The sequence below is a fragment of the Zalophus californianus genome, chromosome 12 (genome assembly GCF_009762305.2).
Source record: "Zalophus californianus isolate mZalCal1 chromosome 12, mZalCal1.pri.v2, whole genome shotgun sequence".
Taxonomy (NCBI): Eukaryota; Metazoa; Chordata; class Mammalia; order Carnivora; family Otariidae; genus Zalophus; species Zalophus californianus.
In genome coordinates this window covers 103,704,106-103,721,952 of record NC_045606.1, presented here as the reverse complement: position 1 = coordinate 103,721,952, position 17,847 = coordinate 103,704,106, and the positions used below count along the sequence as shown (strand labels likewise).

At 51.1% G+C, this 17,847-nt stretch overlaps 1 protein-coding gene across 5 annotated transcripts in view; it reads right to left on the bottom strand.

Annotated features, from left to right (window-relative positions):
- DPP6 (dipeptidyl peptidase like 6) overlaps positions 1–17,847 on the bottom strand; it is a 956,302-nt gene that overhangs the window by 127,514 nt on the left and 810,941 nt on the right. For all 5 annotated transcript variants that reach the window (XM_027574866.1, XM_027574864.2, XM_027574862.1 and 2 more), the window contains exon 8: positions 1,889–2,009. In XM_027574866.1, the coding sequence (XP_027430667.1) occupies positions 1,889–2,009 (121 nt within the window). The remainder of the gene's footprint in view (positions 1–1,888; positions 2,010–17,847) is intronic.

Genomic DNA, 17,847 nt, shown 5'->3' with positions numbered 1-17,847 from the left:
TTCATTCCAGTGACACCCTCAGGTGGGGCCAAGGACAATATAGCAAAAAAATCTTCAGGTTGATTCTCCTGGGGCCCAGAAAGCAACTCAAAATCTGGAATCCTAAGTGCTCTGAGCCTTGCCAGTCCCATGTTAGAATAAACCCCCTGGAGGGGTGACCACCCTGGAGAGGACAGCCCTGATGGGCACCCCCATTCTGGCATGTCTGCTGGAAAACAGGCCCTACAGAAATCAGGTTGGCCATGGTATCAGGAAGGGAGACTCAGGTGGCGGATGGAACAGGAAGGGGCTCAGGACAACTTTCTGAGTTGTCAACAACCCAACAACCCAACAATCCCATGACGGGGTTCTCGATGTCGTGACTGGGGGGCACAGTACAGACATCTGTCAAACTCATGCCAAACTGTGTCCTGATGATTGTGCATTTTGTTGTATACAACTTATACAAGAAATCAAGTCGTAGGTTTTTATGCTTCGGAGACCTCAGTGAACTGATGGTGGTAACTGATTCTAAGCTTACGGATCTCTCTGCTGTAGGCCTGTTGGTGCATAAAGCCCCACAGTGCAGAGTCCTGGCTTGAGGAATGCACAGCACTGAGGAAAAACGGTCTTTTCTGGGCTTGATAATTCCTTGACCTCCCCTTGGCCTAGCATGGTGAACTGTCACCACAGCCACGTGGTCTCAGGCAGGTAGGTGTAGGAGACATAATCTCTTTATTGGCCCAGTGCTGGTGCAGAAGCATCCTGATCCACACCTGGATTTGTAGAAAGGAATTGTCCTGGACTTGAACAATGATACTCCCCAGTACCTGTTCCTTAGCTTTGTGTGAACTTTGGCAGATCACCTAAGCTTCTCTTGCCTCATGTGGGAAATGTCAATGATACTCCTGTCACCATGTCGTTGTGAGGGCACTATGGGCTGAACGTGTCCCCCAGAATTCACGCTGAAGCCCGAGTCCCCAGTAGGATGGTGTTAGGAGGTGGGGTCTTTGGGAGGGGATGAGATCATGAGGGGGGAGCCCCCATGGTGGGATCAGTGCCCTGATAAGGGGATGAAGAGACCAGCTCTCTCTCTCTCCCCCTCTCTGCCGTGTGTGGGCGCAGTGAAGACTCTGTCTATGAGGTGGGTCCTCGACAGACACCGGATCGGCTGGCGCCCTGATCTCGGACTTGCAGCCCCCAGAACGGTGAGGAGCAGATGCTTGTTGTTTAAGCCCCCTGTCTACAGTGCCCTTTAGAGATGACTCAGACGCCCAGACGGTTAAATGAGGCTACAGATAAGAAAGTGCTCCGAACAGCGACCAGGACGCAACAGCGATCAATACATGATCGTTGCTGTTACGACAAAAGTCTCATCCGTGTGGAGACAGACTATAAATGTTTAGGAAGAGAGCCTCCCGCTCACATTTTTAGTTATTCGATAATGCATTCCAGTGGAGAACTCTGGCGCAGAGGAAAGCCAGCAGGAGAAAACGTGCAGCAGGGCACGTGTCCTGGAAACAGCAAATCACCCGGACCGGCTTCTTCGGAAAGCTCTGCCCGTTATTTCTTCTCCAGCTCTCCCTCCACCCCCCGGCAAAACAAGACACCCTACCTCTTGGGGAGGGGCTCGGGAAACCTGGGCATTCGCGGACCTCCCAGAACAGCGCCTCCTGCCCCTTCCGCCAGGAGCTTGGGTCCTGGAAAGCTCTGCGCACCTGGCCACTGGGTGAGGGCTCCCACTGACGGCCTGATGCTCCCTGACGCTCCAACAGCGTCTTTGTAACCTGGCGGAACCTCAAGAAACGGGAGCTAAACTTACAGCAGAGGTCAAAGGCGACAACCACCACCGCCGCCGGTCTCGCGGCAGCAGGGCCCACAGAGCCGTCCAGCCCACCGTGTGGCTCACCTTCATACAGCCAGTCGCTGAGGCCATTGTAGATCACGCCCTCCTTTCCAGTCGAGACCACACGGATGGCCTGCTTCCCGACGTGCGCACAGTAGTAGATATTGTTTTCGAAGATAAATATCTAATTGGGAGGAGAGAAAACACAGTGTTAATGCAGGACGTGGTTCTAAATAGGGTGCTCTTAAGAAACCTGAAGTCGGTGGTGTGGTTTGCTTTGGCCTGCTGCAGTTCTCCGATAGAACAAAGCCAGTGTCGGGGTCATCTGGGGCTCACCCACGTAGCCCTACGGCTCCCCCCATCCCTACTTCACACAGTTTGCCCCAGGACGGGACAACGTGTGGTCTCATACTTTAGGCACTTCCACTCAAACCGCAATGACTGTTTTCCATTACTGTACTGTTCTAGCAATTCCGACAGGGGGGCGGAAACACTGGGAACCTGGCATTTATTCACTCAATGGTCATTACGATTACTTAGTGGCACCTCCTCTGAGGCGCTGCGATTAATGGGGTGGGACATATAATGTGCTTTCGTTCTCCTTACAATCCGGGAAAGAAGACAAACTTTACCAGGAAAATGTTCTGATCGGGGCAGGGGGAGCTCCGGGAAGACGTAACAGGATTCCCTAATTTAGGTCAAAGGAGGCGCTGAGAACATGACGGGAAAATTTTTTATTGTGGAAAAATATACACGACACAAAATTTGCCACCATAACCATGGTTAAGTGTATAATTTGGTGGCATTGCTCACATTCACACTATGTGCCACCATCGCGGTTGCTATCTCCAGAACTTTCCTGTCGTCCCCAGCTGAGACTCTGTCCCCACGAAACACTGACGCTCACCCCTCCCCAGCCCCTGGCGCCCCCCCCGCGCCTGCCGTCACTCTCCACGAATCTGGTGACTCGGAGCATCTCGTGTAAATGGAATCACACGGTATCTGTCCTTCTGCGACTTTATTTCACTCAGCATAAAGTCCTCAAGGGTCACCCGTGCTGCGCCAGGGGACGGGGTTTCGAGAAAGTGCTGTTCATGCTGCAGCCCCGTGAAGAGCAGGACGGAGGCGGGCTGAGAACCTCGCCGCACGGAGGAAACCGAATGGGAGGAGAGCCGAGCCGAGGGGGGCGCGGGGTGTCGGCGGAGGTGGACGGGGGCTCCGTGCGGGCTGTCCTATCGGGGGCAAGGTGGCAGGGGGAGCCAGGGGCCGGCAGGACTGGCTCCTCGTGTGGAAGCCCGCCGGCAGCAGGGAGCAGTATGGTTAGATGTGAGTCTTCTGGTGATGAGAAGGCGGCGGGGCCACACGGGGTCCGTGTGCCTGGCCCCGTCACCCGAGGGTGCTCATGAGGGGGCGGTGGAGACACCAGCCAGGGGACAGCTGTGAGGGTCTGTTGACCATGCTCAGTGAACCCAGGTCTGGGTGAAGGGCCGACGCGAGGCAAAGCCGTTCCTGAGCCGCTGGGTGGTGGTGACCCATTCGTGGAGGGAGAGGACAGTCTCGGTCAGTGGCTCTTGAATTTTGGTGCCCACTAGAATGACCCGGGGAGCTCTTAAAAATCCCACTGTCCGGTTCATCGGCCCAGCCCAGTGATCAGTATCGAGGGGTGAGAGCCAGGACTCAGAATGTTAAAGAAAAATCCCACGTGATTCCAACGTGCAGCCAAATTTAGAAACCCATGGCCCAGGAGAAACCTAATGTCTCCTGAAGCTCTGCAAGTAAAAACGGGCCAACAGAATGTCCGCGCTCTCTGAGGTACTGATCTGTTGTGCCCCGAGTTTTTGCATCTGCACCCCTGCCTTCCGTGCCCACGGGGCCATGTCCACGGAAACTGAGCCGCGTGGGCCAGGCACAGGACTCAAAGCAGGTGTTCTTCTTTTAAAGAGACTAAAAAACAAGCTGTCAGTGTCGTTTAAGAGACCACAAAGGGAGGGGTATTTTGCACAGCACAGGGAGGGGTGGAAATACTAACTTTTTTTTTTTTTTTACTGAAAACGCACAAAAGGTGGTTTCCCCAGGTGGCTCTCACCGACGGCAGATCTGAAAGCACAAGCATCAGTTTTCTGCTCGGGGCGCCTGGCGCTTCAAGGATTCCCTTCGACCAGGAGGGAGCTGGAAGACTTCCAGACCCAAGTATACCTCCTAATTTAACTTCAGTAGCTGTTCTCGTCAGTTTGCCTAAGGGAAAGATGTTATCACTAAATTTTAACTTCTTTTATGTATTCTAAGCCTATAATAAATTTTTGAATCAAGTCAGACTGCAGCCAATTAATATTTTGAGTGAATAAAATGTGCTGTGATAGCTATTAAATCTTTTATCACCTTGGTTTTATTTTTAATGGAAGGAAAATGAAAAGAAACACGTTGTAGGGGAGAGTGCGTTTTGCTTGGGAGACGTTTTCCGTTTTCCTCCAGACGTGCAGGTGGAGCTCCCGGGGTCGGAGACCAGGGCCACGCGGCTCTGTGCCTGAAGACTGGCGCCGGCAGGGGCAGGGCAGGCACAGGGGCGGGTGAGCGGCGGGGTCCTCCGCTCTCCAGCCCTGCTCAGCGCGCAGCTCGTCGCCACGGTTCCCGGCGCCCTGGGAGTGTCTCCATGCCTTCCCTGTGTGCAGCGCCCCAGTCCTTGCGTCACCCTCCCCCCCAGGTGCGGAGGCATTAGCTCCCCTCCTGCAGGGGGCTTCTCCCTTCGCCTGCTGGGGCTGATGCCCCCAGTGCCACCCACAGGGAGCAGGTGTCCCTGCTTCCCGTCATTCCCTCCCCTGATTCATCTCACACACCATAGTCCTGATCCTCTTTCCTAAAGCACCATCTTTATCATGTCATTCTGTTCCTTGAAACCTGAAGTGGCTTCTTCCTGGTAACTGTGGGACTGAGTTTAAACGTCTGGTCCAGGGTTCAAGGTCCTCCAGGACTCCAGGCCTGCCTGTCTCCCTCGCTCCCCTCCCCTGCAGGAGTTATGGCGGTCGGTCCGACGACACACGGGGACACAAGGGGGAGGGGCAGTTCTCAGAGGCTCACATTTGCAAACGGGGGTCCAGACTGTACCAGCTCAGTCTGCTCCAGGCCACACGAGAGGGTCCACGCCACAGGCCGTGGGAGCACAGAGGGTGCGCTACGTGACCTGGGCTCAGATTCTTCACCTGTCATAGAGATAGCAGCAGAAGCTGACCCTGGGCGGATGTGATGCGCAAGCTGACAAATCAGAAACACTTAGAGCGGCACCCAGCACAGAGGAGGGGCTCGACACAGTGTCTGCTTTCACTGTCACGGTCCTCACTATAAAAACCCACTCCGTCAGGAGGGATCAAGAGAGGCTTCGTGGGGGAGGTGACATCTGAGCTAGACCAGCTTCTAATTTTGATCAAGTCCAATTCACCGATTTTTTTCTTTTTTCTCTTGTGCTTTTTGTGTCACATCTAAGAATGGCCAAGTCCAAGGTCATGAACATTTACCCCCATGACTTCTCCTAAGATTTGTATAGTTTTATTTTTTTTTAAAGTTTTTTTTTTAAGATTTTATTTATTTATTTGACAGAGAGAGAATGAGAGAGAGAGAGCACGAGAGGGAAGAGGGTCAGAGGGAGAAGCAGACCCCCTGCTGAGCAGGGAGCCCGATGTGGGACTTGATCCTGGGACTCCAGGATCATGACCTGAGCCGAAGGCAGTCGCTCAACCAACTGAGCCACCCAGGCGCCCCAGATTTGTATAGTTTTAGCTCTTACATTTGGGCCTTTGATCCATTTTGGGTTATTTTTTTGCATATGTCGGCCAGGCATTCTTCAGATAACTTTATAAACATTCATTTAGTTTTTATGATAATGCTTTGGTTAGGGACTAGCCTTGTTTGGAGGATGAAGACATGAGCGTAGGGAGGCTAAGTAACTTGACCAACAGCTCGTTGGTCACTGGCGCAGCAGGGGTTCAAACCAGGTGGCGTGAGGACACAAAATGCTGTCCCCGAGGTCGCCGCGGAGTCAGGAACTCGGGAACTCAGGCGGGTCTGTGCCACGGCATGCCGCCTCTCTATAGCGATGTGTTAAAAAACCAGACAGTGTGATTTCTAAACAGCAATGAACCAGAGACTGTGGACACCTGTCTGAGCCACACTGACGCCTCACCTTCCCTCTGGCCACCTCTTTCTCACGCAGAAGAACACGAACGCCCGGGGCAGATGTCACAGTGCCACTGTCATCAGGATCTTCCCGGCGGACACGGCAGCCATCACCTGCTGCCCCTGTACCCGGCTTTATTCAGGTGAGCCTCGGTCTGGTGCTGCATGACCGCTGGACTGCGCTGGGCCCGAGCCCCTGCTAGGTCCCAGATCCTAACAGCCGAGGTTCTAGAATCTGTTCCAGTCAGGGGGCTGCATCTCTGCAGATTCTGCACCTGACAGTTGCCCCGGGGCCCGAGGCCACTCGAGTGTAGTCATTGGAAAGGCTGCTGAGCCAACAAAGCCCGCCATCACCACTGCGGCCCTGCGATCCCAGGCACGGAGCTCGGCCCTTGATTCTTTCTTCCAGAAAGCTTTAAAAAATATACACTCAGGTTCCCCCAAAGTAATCAGATTGTTCTGCACTCCTCCCGCGTGGTCTCCGAGCACAAGTACCTGTTGGGGACAGAAGACAGTCCCCACATCCTGCACCCCTTCGATCCTGATGCCCCTTCCGGAAGCTCTGCCTGGGGGCTTCCAGGTGTTCCCTCCTCCATACACCTTCTCTCTCCCCCTCATCTGAGACTGTTTCCCCTGCTGCCTGCCTGAGGCCCAGTCCTCCTGGGAGGCTGTGCTGGGCTCCATCCTCTCAGGAGTTCTCGCGTCCGCCGAGCCCCCTGTGCCTGCCCCTCCTCACTGACACGCACGTGGCTGCATGTGGAGAAGGAGGGAGCACGAAGATCCAGGCAGAGAACACGAGGGAGTTTAGAAGTGGGAGCTTCTCCTCTACTTTCTGAGGGCCTGACGTGTGGCTCCAGCGTGCACCCCTCTGGAGTTTGCCGGCACCTTCTGATGGTCTGATCCGTTTCGCCTCCGCTGCCTCCCAGAGCTCCCTCCCCATCGGCACCTGCACGTCCTTCCCCACAGTCCTTGCAGATTCCAGCCGGGTGGGGCTGCGTCTCCGGCTCGTCTCCCCCCCCCCCCATCCTTAACAGGGCTACGTGTGCATGGCAGTGCTCTGTAAGGACACATGTGAGTTTTCAAACAACTAGTTGGCAGACGGTCTCCTACAAATTTGCTTTCACTGTACCTTGACTCACCACCGAGTCCAATCCCTTCCCTCGTTTCTGGGCATTTTAGTTCTTTGTGCTATCCTTGGAGTAGAAGGTGGGAGCCACAGATACAGCAATTTCAGCACAACCCTCACCCTGATCCGCACCCTGGTTTTAAATAGAGATGTCAGGAAGTACAAACCAAATGGGACTGGAAATATATATTTCCCTATTTCTTACAAAACACTTGACATTTTTATTAGTCTGATTTTTTAATAAGCACTTTTGACTAAATATGGTTCAGACACTCATGGTTACAGTAAATTCTGTGCAAGTTCAATTAATTGGAATTCTCTGGAGGAATGTGACCTTTCAGTTCAACAGATTTTCTGGATGAATTCTTGAATTAAAGATCTTTTCAGTTTCAGTCTTTACTAGGGAAATATTTCCATGTTTTCCTGCTTTCCTGATTTACTAAATAGAATGAGGTATACGGCATGGAATTATTACTGACTAAGAACCTTGTGTTGCCTAAGATCATCTACACAAATATATATTTTTCATTGCCTAGAACTGTTGTTGTTGTACATGAGTGGATTGGGTTGAATCTCTGTCCATCCTTCTTGATGCTGTGTGTGTTGGTAGACCTCTCTTCCATGTAAGTAGTATACCCCAATATTTAGTATATGAATTAGCTGGGTTTTGACTAATTGAGGCTTTGACTTCTTTGGAATCTGAAAAACTAATGAAACTTCAGCTAACTCAGTAGAAATCAACATTTGTCTGTGTGAGTGTGGGTATTAAGTGCTAATTGATACCCTCAGTATTTCTAAAATGGATTCAGAGCAGGTGACAATAAAATGCATATCCGCACGTGCACAGGGTGGTTACCACAAAGCTCACGGTGACATACGCAGCTAAAGAGGGAGCTAATTTTCTCAGGAAGCAAGGATGGGATAATTACTATAATCGGGTGCAACTTAGCTTTTCGTTCTGGAAAATCCAGGCCAACAGGGAAGCGTACTGAACAGCTCAGTGCTTGGCAACATGGGTCAGGGAAGAATGATGGGGTGGAAGGAACACGGGACTCAAAGTAGAAACCTCAGTTCTCGTTGAGACCACTAGCTGGCCAGCTTCGCGTGGGTCGCTCGCTGAACCTCACCTCCTTCACTATAAAATGTGAGGTCGTACTGGATCTCTAGGATTTCCTCTAGCTTCTACATCATTCAACCCCAAAGCCTCATGAATATTCAGATCAGGAAAGGGTATTTCAACGTTCACAGTGAACCCAGTGTGTTAGCACTGAAGGGGAGTGTGGATTCTCCACACGGCAGCTGAAAAACCTCAATGGTCGTATTATCCCGGGTCCCTTTCACCGGACCCGTAGACTGACTTTCCTAACCCTGAGAAGCCATCCTGAGAGCAGTGATTATGTACTAGTTGATTTTCCTCTTGCTTTCACTTCTCATCTTGAGTTACCCCATTTCCTGAGCAAGCGCAATTTTGCTAATGGGACGCGGGAGTGACCAGCACTTACCACGGGCTCAGCAGCAATCATAAGGAAGTTATGCATTCCCAAAGCAAACCGATTGTCTTTGCCGCAGGCCATCCCAGCTCCACGGGACACACTACCCATGGTTAACCCACATCACTGGAACTACGTACAAATAAAACATGTCACCAGAACATGGAAATTGTGTCTCTAAGTCTTGAAGCCTGGTCAACATATCTTTTAGGAGTCTCTGGTGAAGAAGCAAAATGCGGACGGCAGTGGCCAGCATGTCCCTGGGAGGCTGGCTCTGGTCAGGTTCATGTTCCAAGATGGCTTTAATTTCTAGATGTACAATAAATGCCCCCTTTCGTCCCTCGAATGGCCTCCTCAACAGGTCCCATAGCAGCAAGTTGAAATGACCAACTGTGACTAATGTATTGAAAAATCCTGTTGTGGGGGCCATTTGGAACTTGATGGTTGGTCCGGTCGGCATGGACGTTGACTTGGGGCTGACTTTGTTTCTGTTGTCTTGGACACTGGCATGGGAAGATGGGGACTCCACAGGCAGGCGACACTATTTTTGATCCCTGCATGTGGATGAGGGGAGCTGTATATCCTGGGTAGAAGCCGGAGCTGTGACTTATCCAGGTGCATGGCTTCCATCACCAGGCACGTCCCTGTGGGGTCTGGAAGCTATGCCCACAGCTCCAGAGGGCCACAGGGCCGGGCAGATCCCACACCTACCTATGGGCTCCTGTCTACTGGGGGAGCCGGTGGCCGCTTTATGGCTGTGGGGGCACTGCTTCCTGCGATCCCGCAGGAGAGACACACCTACCACTCTGCAGGCCAACAGTTCCTGTCTATAGTCCTCCCAGCCAAGCTGATGGCAAGCATGTCTTTCGTGGACTTTCAAGTCAGAATGCTTGCTTGATCGATACAAGACCGCCACAGGGGGCTTGGAGCAGCCCTCAGACTCCCAGGGCATATGTAGTTCCTGTTGGAGAGAAACCGATGACGGCGGGAACTCCGAGTCCTCCCTGGAGTGAAATGACTAGGGAGTAATTACGAGGGACATTCACCAACACCAAAGGAGGACACAGTGAAATAGCGCTGGGTTTCTTTGGAAAGCAAACTGGCTGGCTGAGATCATGCAATCAGCCTGTCTACGAGGACAGCAAGACCCACCAACCTCGGGCCACATGAACTCACCATTATTACAGCATATGTAGAAAAAAGGAAAGATGTCATAATCCTACAGACCACGAGTATACACATATATGACTATTAAAAGAGACTTTCTTGTATTTTATTCCCTCTCAGATGTGTGTGTGTGTGTGTGTGTCTGTGTGTGTCTGTGTGTGAGTGTGTGTGTGTTGGTGGGTGGGCATAAAATCTAGTTTTTAATAAAACGAAGGACTTACAACATATATGATTCTGCATACAAATTTAAGATTTATATCAAAGATGCTTTTCCACGTCATGAAGCATCTCATCCACGCCTTTTAGGAGATGTTAATTACATTCCCATTTTATTTTAAAGATTTTATTTATTTATTTGACAGAGAGAGAGACACAGTGAGAGAATGAACACAAGCAGGGGGAGTGGGAGAGGGAGAAGCAGGCTTCCCTCTGAGCAGGGAGCCCGATGCGGGGCTCGATCCCAGGACCCTGGGATCATAACCTGAGCCAAAGGCAGACACTTAATGACTGAGCCACCCAGGATCCTCAATTAGGTTCCTATTTTTGACACAATTCTGTTTTTATTATAATAAAAATGCTATTGCTGCATCTTTGTACAAAAATCTCTGCCTGTGTCTCTGATATCGCCCTAGAATAAGTTCCTACAAGTGGAAAGCATGAACCACATTCACTGTGCAATTAAGAGAATGGGTAAAGGACATGAGCAAGTACATCAAAGACCCACACAAAGTCCTAGAAGATACGGAAGCGTTTGTATTCACGGATAAAAAGGAATCTTATTACATAGGGCCTCGTTTGTTTATCAAATTGTCAAAGACCAAACCAAAATGATACCCAACATTGCTAAGAATGCAGTGTGCTCTTCTAATGGGAGCAGAGACTGATATGATAGAACATTTATGAAAAGCAGCCAGCAAAGCTCATCAAAAGAGACTTTTTTGTGTGTAGATTATGTGAGGAAGGCTGCTGGAGACAAAGTGCAATCGGCCCTTCAAGACCCCTTGCGCAAAGACTGTGGGAAGCCGTGACCTCTGAACTAAAGGGTAATAACACACACGTGCACACAGGTGCACGCGCATGCTCACGTGCGGTCCCTGTGTCTCCCCCCAAGCCGGGAGAGCTGTTCTCCCACCACTAAGAGCTCAAGGTCAGGAACTGACCTGTAGACTGATCTGTAGATTAAATAAATTCTTTACTTTCTCTGTTTTGCTCTCCTCTGACTTGAATTTTGGCCTTTCCTCTGCTCAGTTGGGCAAGGAAGTGACCCTCTATTATCCTAGTTTAGAACCCCATCTGGAGAACAGACGGGTGGAGGGGATGCCAAGGCTGTTGATCAACAAGAGGCTTTAAGATTCTTGATGATGCTTATCCAGTTTGGGGATGCCCTCATCCAGCTGACAAACACCCATCGAGCTGCTCCGATTCACCAGGCTAGCGCTAAGCACGTGCTGTGCGGGACCCCATCGGATCTGGGCAGTGACTACAACTCTGTTTACCTGGGCAAACATTTGATATTTCCCCGTACATCCATCAGCCTGGAGTTCAGAGCACTTGGTTCTTACACTGGTTCTCGTCCAGACAGCTACAGGGCATGACAAAAATCGCCTAACTGGCTCAAAACACAGAGAACCACACCAGCCACATCAGTAGGAGATAATTTGCAGGAGGAAACCTTGAAGGTCCTAAAGCACATTTAAAGGTAATGCATGATTAGCCGAACACGTCATCAGCCCACCTGATTCTCACTACAGACGGCACCACCCCACTAACAGGGTCCTTGCAGCCGCTCACACACTGTCCTGCAAAACTCAGGGTCCCACAACATAGCGCATGTCCACTTCAGCAAATTAATACGGGCTTTAATTCCACAGGGCAGAGCTCAGTGCCAGGAAAGGAAGAGTCTTATAGAGAACCTAAAACTACCTTTCTTACCAGAAAGGACTTGCACTTTTTCATCCTTTCAAAATGCCAACCCAAACCAAGAGGAAACACCAGGAATTCTACACTGATGACCTGCCCAGCAAGCAGCCTTCAAACTCGAGGAAAAGCTTCCTTTTCAAAGTCACCCACCCAGAAAAATCTCTCCGCATCCTCTCACCCACTGGACACACGTTTTTAACCTGGAGAGTTCAGATGTGTTATTTTTTCGAAGCTGAGGAAGAGGTCTCAAAGTAAAATTATGTTCCTGTGCATTAATTTGACCCCTCAGGTTCAGTGTCCACTGTGACGCTTCTGACCTCCACACCAGAGCTAAAGAGTTTCACAGCCCACTAAGTGCATGCGATGCTCCTTCCAGCTCCAGGAAGGCGGAGCGGCGGCCGGTTCGGGGGCAGCAACCAGCACTGTGCCTGCAGGAATCGGTGTGCAAGCGCCGAGTACACCCCCTCGTGGCCGTGGGTCTCTGAGGCTCCAGGGCTGCCCAGGACGGCCTGGTTGGGTTCCTGAAATTCCCCCCACTGGGAAGGGCTGGTGGGAGGGGGCACAGCGCCCGACGCGGCCCGGGTGGTGGGGTCCTCTGAGGATGGCGTGGGAGTGGGGATGGGGAGGGTGAGCAGAAGCCGGCCAGGGGGAGACGGGACAGCCGTGGAGGAGGCAGAGGCACGTGGAGGCACCCGGTGCTGAATGCAGGACGCCGCAGGGGGCGGATCAAGGCAGACAGTGTGGAGGGCGTCGGGGAGAAGAGGCAGGGAGAGCTGAGGCAGCTCCTGCCGTCCACGATAACGCCTTTGTGCTTTCTTCTAAGGACAGGGGACCTGGAGGGCTCCGGTGGTCACTGTGGTTGTCAGCTGCCCTAAATGAGGGCGTGTGCGCACCGCACGCTCCATGACCACCCCGCCGCTATGTGGGAGCAGGGGGTGACGAGTGGACAAGGGACCCCAGTGGGGCAGTCCTGCCGAGGGACGACTGTGGCGTGGGCTGGGTGCTGGCCATGGGGACACTGCCATGCGGGCAAATTCCCAGGTGTGATGCTGCCCCGACCCCGGTTAGAGGAGAGCCAGTGGGAGGGTCTCTCCACATGCAAGTGGACGGACGCTGGTGCCCACTGGGGGTCCCTGGAGCGGGTCAGGTGGGAAGCCATGATCTCACCTGAGGTACGGGCAGACGTGACCACTCGCCTTGGTCTAGAGCGGGTCACGTCGCAGGCTGTGGGTGAGACGAGTAGCACTTACCCTTACTGCGAAAACAGCCTGTTGGCCCTGAACGACCTCGGGATCCTGCTCTTCCTTCCTCTTCCATCTTTAGTGGCACCACAGCCCACGCCTTGAACCCTGTGCAGGCCACGGCAGCCCCTGGACTGGGCCATGCGGGCCACGGCGCTCCAGGGGGTTGGTCTTCCCTTAGCCCCTCAACCCACTGGCTCCCGGGAACCATCACGACATAACGCATCATGGGTGTCAGCGCTAACTGCTGAGCAAGTTGTCTTTCTTTAAAGGATTCAGCCTGGGAGGGACACTTAAAAGCCTCACAAAGGACCTTTAACAGGCTTTCAGGCCACGTGGCAAGCTGCTGGAGAGAGGGCCTCCGACCCTTCTCCAAGGGAGACTGCTTCCTTTGCACCAGATGACAGCGATCATCGGTGGACTGTAATCTCTAGCATGGCTGCACCAGCCCTGTGGCAGATGCCTATCAACCGACAGAAAGACAACTGTATTTACAGCATCACCCTTAGGAGAGTCTTTGCTTCTGTTTCACGGCTGGATGTTTTGGCTATAACCACTTGCTGGCGATCTCCACTTTCCCTCGGCCTCGTCTGAAGCTACCCCTCCCTATTCCAGTGGTCCTGGAGCTGTCTGTGAGGGCCACTTTCTGCCCTGCCACCACCACGGGCATGTGGTCCAGGCTGGGGTGCTCCAAGGACCCGCCCCCAGCCACGTGATCCTCCTGGTAGGCACGTGGCACACACTTATCAGCCAAAGCTCTCACTCAGCACTTTCCTGATGGAGTTTTAAGGCCGACGGCTTCTTACCTCTGGGTCCTGGGGTATAAGGGTACAGACCCGGAGGGCTCAGGGGGTTATTTGTGTTCCTGACCCCACAGACAGTGTCAGGTCTATTTTTAGTGGGAGAGAGTAAAATAAGCCCCCAAAAGAAGTAGACCTGGGGAGAGATGCAGGAGGAAAAAGGAAAGCAAGAAAGCAAGATAGGTTGAGGGAGAGACAGGTGCACACCTGAGGATTTGCTCCAGCACCTGGATACAGCTATGCCTGATGCCAATCCTGCCTGTCCCTGGTATGTGAGAGACTTTCTTTTTTGCTTATTCTACTTTAACTTGGAATGCTGTCCTTTGTAACTGAAAAATCCTGGGAACATATACACTTCTTTTGCTACAGATACTCTGTTTTCCATGGTCTGCCCCTCTCCCTCCTCTGCAAAGCTCTTCCTTGTGCAGATATTGTGGATAATAACAAGTCTTTGTCCTCCAGGAGCTCCTCGTCTGGTCCAAGGCACATTCTCATCCATGCTTAGAAAGCATTTGATATACACAATGTTATGGCAGACAATGAACACCAGCTCGTGTGCTGCATGCAACCATCAGCGTTCGGGATTTGGGAGGACGTCTCATCCCTACGTTGTCCAAGGAATCGGTTTGAGGGTTTGATTTTTTCTGGCTCACTGAAGGCGGCGTCTGATGCAATGCAGAGATTTATAAACCTCGGAGGCTCGTCGTTGCAGAGATGAGGGTAAATCAACAGAAGCAATGGTAAGAAGGTGCGTGATCTGGTGGGTAAAGCGCTGATGTGGCCATCAAAGGCCACTTTTGAAGAAGCCTGAAGCAGCCCAAGCAAATTGTAAGCTGCCACAATGGACTCCTGGAGTGTCCTTCTCTTGCTCCTTTCAACCTCCAGAAATCTTGGCTTAGCTTGAGTCCGAATGCCCTGAAACAGTCTCCTTCCCCTCCTTCCACGGCATGGTGTGTCCGGGCAGAGAGCCGATGGCTGTACCACCACTCTCTGAAGCGTGCCTGCGGTGCCCACCCCTTCCTCCCCCGTACTGAACTCTCCTTCTACGGCGAATCCCCACAAAACGTAATCTCCAAGAACGTGGAGACCTAACCTGTGTCTCTTTTCATGCCCATGTCAGAACCCTGCAGACAGTTTGGTGCTAAATATTTGTTGATTGGCGGAATCATGCCAATCATTCCAAAAGTAGTAACTACTATTTGTTGAGGGCTCACTGTGGTGCCAAGCATTGACAGATGCTTTGTATATATTTGTTTTTATTTCTTACTCATATAGTACTTACTGTTAGCCAGACATTGTTCTGCACTTTCAAATATTAATTTTCTTAATCCTCTGAGACAGGTGTGAGTAAGGATTATTTTCCCCCCTTCTTTTTAGGGAGAGGGAAAGTAGGAGTCAGAAAGGTCACACCTGCCCAAGACGGCGCACCACGTGAGTTGAAGAGCCAGGACTCTTCCAGTCCATTATCTGTGGCCTTATCCGGACACCTTGGAAAGGCCCAGAAAGTTTAAACTTTGGCCAAGGTCGCACTGCCGGTAAATGGCAGAATTAGAAAACCTCATTTTTTGATCCATTATGCCCGTGATTCCCCGAGGATGGCGGGGCCAGCGGCATCCACAATGCCTGGGAACACACGTGAAATGCTAAGTCTCAGGCCCTGCCCCAGACCTGGTGGTCTTAGCCAGCCCTCCAGTGAAAGTGGTGCACACAGAAATGTGGGAACCCCTGCGTGAGGCCTTGCTGCCTTCCCCAGACCAACACAATCAACAATTCGGAGCAACCTTCCCGGTAAGAATGACTGGACCACCGGGTCTTTACAGAAGCGGGTCTGAAGGAAAACACAAATATTGTGAACTGAAAACTCTCTACAAGCATTGAGTTCACTGAGTGGTAGCGAATAGTGTCTCTGGTCCTCTATCCCCTCATCAACCTTTTTATACTGCACTTCACATGAAGCCTCCTTGGTTGCCAACAGTACTCTTCTGCTCCAAAGAAGTGAATGTCCCAGTATCTTACTATGGTGATGGAAAGATTCACCTATTTTCCCTCCCGGTAAGTTTCTGGGCCTTTTTGCATGCAGTCCAAACATGAATGACCTCTGGCCGCCAGCACATAACCTCTGGAGCTGCTCCCCACGAACCTTCTTCCGAGCTCGAGCTCACTGGTTGGAAAACCCGAGCTTACCAGGTGTCTGCAGGGGAGTGGTGTGTGGAGTGAGGTTCTGTCAAACCACAACGCCCTCCCCACACAGGCCGGCTCATCCCATTCACCCGCGGTCCCTCTGATGTTCCCGGGGCCACCGGTCCTGGAACTTTATTCTTCTCCAAGATGATGTGAAAAACAGCCCATCTCTTCAGTACCGAGGGGCTCATTATCTAGTCTGTGGGTTATTCAAGGTCTCTGAAGCTCCTCTTTCCTCCTCCCGAGCTTGTTACTGCTCATTAGCAGCTCCCCAGAGGGCGGGAAGGGGAGGAAGAGAGCGTCCTGCTCAGAGGCACGCCACGTCTGGCACTTCTCATGAGACCGCTGCCGCCGAGGTGCCGGGGGGCTGCATGCCCCCGTCCCTGCTGCAGGTACCCCTCTGTCGCCAATCTCTCATCCTCCCATATTTACACAGTGAAAGGAAGTAAGAGATGAATGGGCGGGGGCGCCTGGGTGGCTCAGTCGGTCAAGCATCTGCCTTGGGCTCAGGTCATGATCCCAGGGTCCTGGGATCGAGTCCCGTGTGGGGCTCTCTGCTCAGTGGGGAGTCTGCTTCTCCCTCTCCCCCTGCCCCTCCCCCCACCCCGCTCTCTCTAAATAAATAAATAAATAAAATCTTAAAAAAAAACGAGGAAAGGACCAAGATCGGGTAATTCACAAGAAAAGACATCATGGGTATTAATTTATGGGAAACAATCAATTCACTATTAAATACATGCTAATTTAATCAACAACAGATACAATTACATAGACGCTGACTTAAATAGTTATGCAATTGGATTATATTAGCAAAGATTTCTTAAATCATGAATCATCAATATTTTTTTAAATGATAAGACCTGATGTTGGTGAATATGCTATGAGAATGGGTAAGCACACATAAAACAACTTATAATTATATATGAAGAGCCTCAAAAGAGTGTTCATATTTTTTGACTCCGTAATTCCACATCAAGAACACTTTAGGCCCAAAGCATTCTACTCCATGAATTCTAATACTGAATATTATATGATCTAGATGTCCAACAAGAGAGTGGTTTCTTAAATTTCTATAAATGCATTCAATGAAATATTATATAACTATTAAAAATTATATGCACAAGTATTTAATTATATAGAGTGCTAACTGCATTATAATTGGCAAAATGTCTGGGATATAATACTAATAATTGTATAAAGAGCACATCTACTCTTGGAAACAAGATTAAGAAAACACACTAAAATACTAACAGTAATTATCTGTGCGTACTGAGTCTATTCGTACTATCATAAGAAGTTTTTCTCTCTTTTTTGTGAAATTTTTGCTATGTTCTGTGTTATTTTTACAATGGGAAAATCAACAAATAATAACAATCAACTAACTAGCTAAAATGAGCCTGGCCCCAGGACTGAGAATCGGGGATCGGAGGCCAAACGGGTCACCATGCTGACATCTATGGGATGTTGTGTGTTACGGGAAAGGGTCTGAAAACGAGTATTTACCACATAAGGTGGGTGCAGCAGAGCCAAGGGGAGACTGTGAGTCACCGAGGCCTTCACGGAAGAGGTGGCATCTTTTACCTTCAAGGCTACCCTCGTTCCACCTTGACCTTGTTTTCTTCCATTATTGCCTCTGTTTGAAAATGAGTCCCTGTATCGACCGATAATTCCTATTAAAAGCACTAAGCAACATTCTGGAGACAGAGAGAGAAGACAAGAACCCTCAGGCTCTCATGACGTGTTGCTCCACGGGGATGAACAGACCTAACTGGGTGCCTCTGTTTCTGCTGCCAGGAGGACCTCAGCTTGCAGGAGGAACTCCCGGGGACCGCGGGGTGCCAGCCTCCAACGCCCAGGGCTAAAGAGGCTGGAGGGACGGAGGAGTGGCACCACCAGTCCCAGGCCATACCTGGAAGCCCCAGGCTGAGGG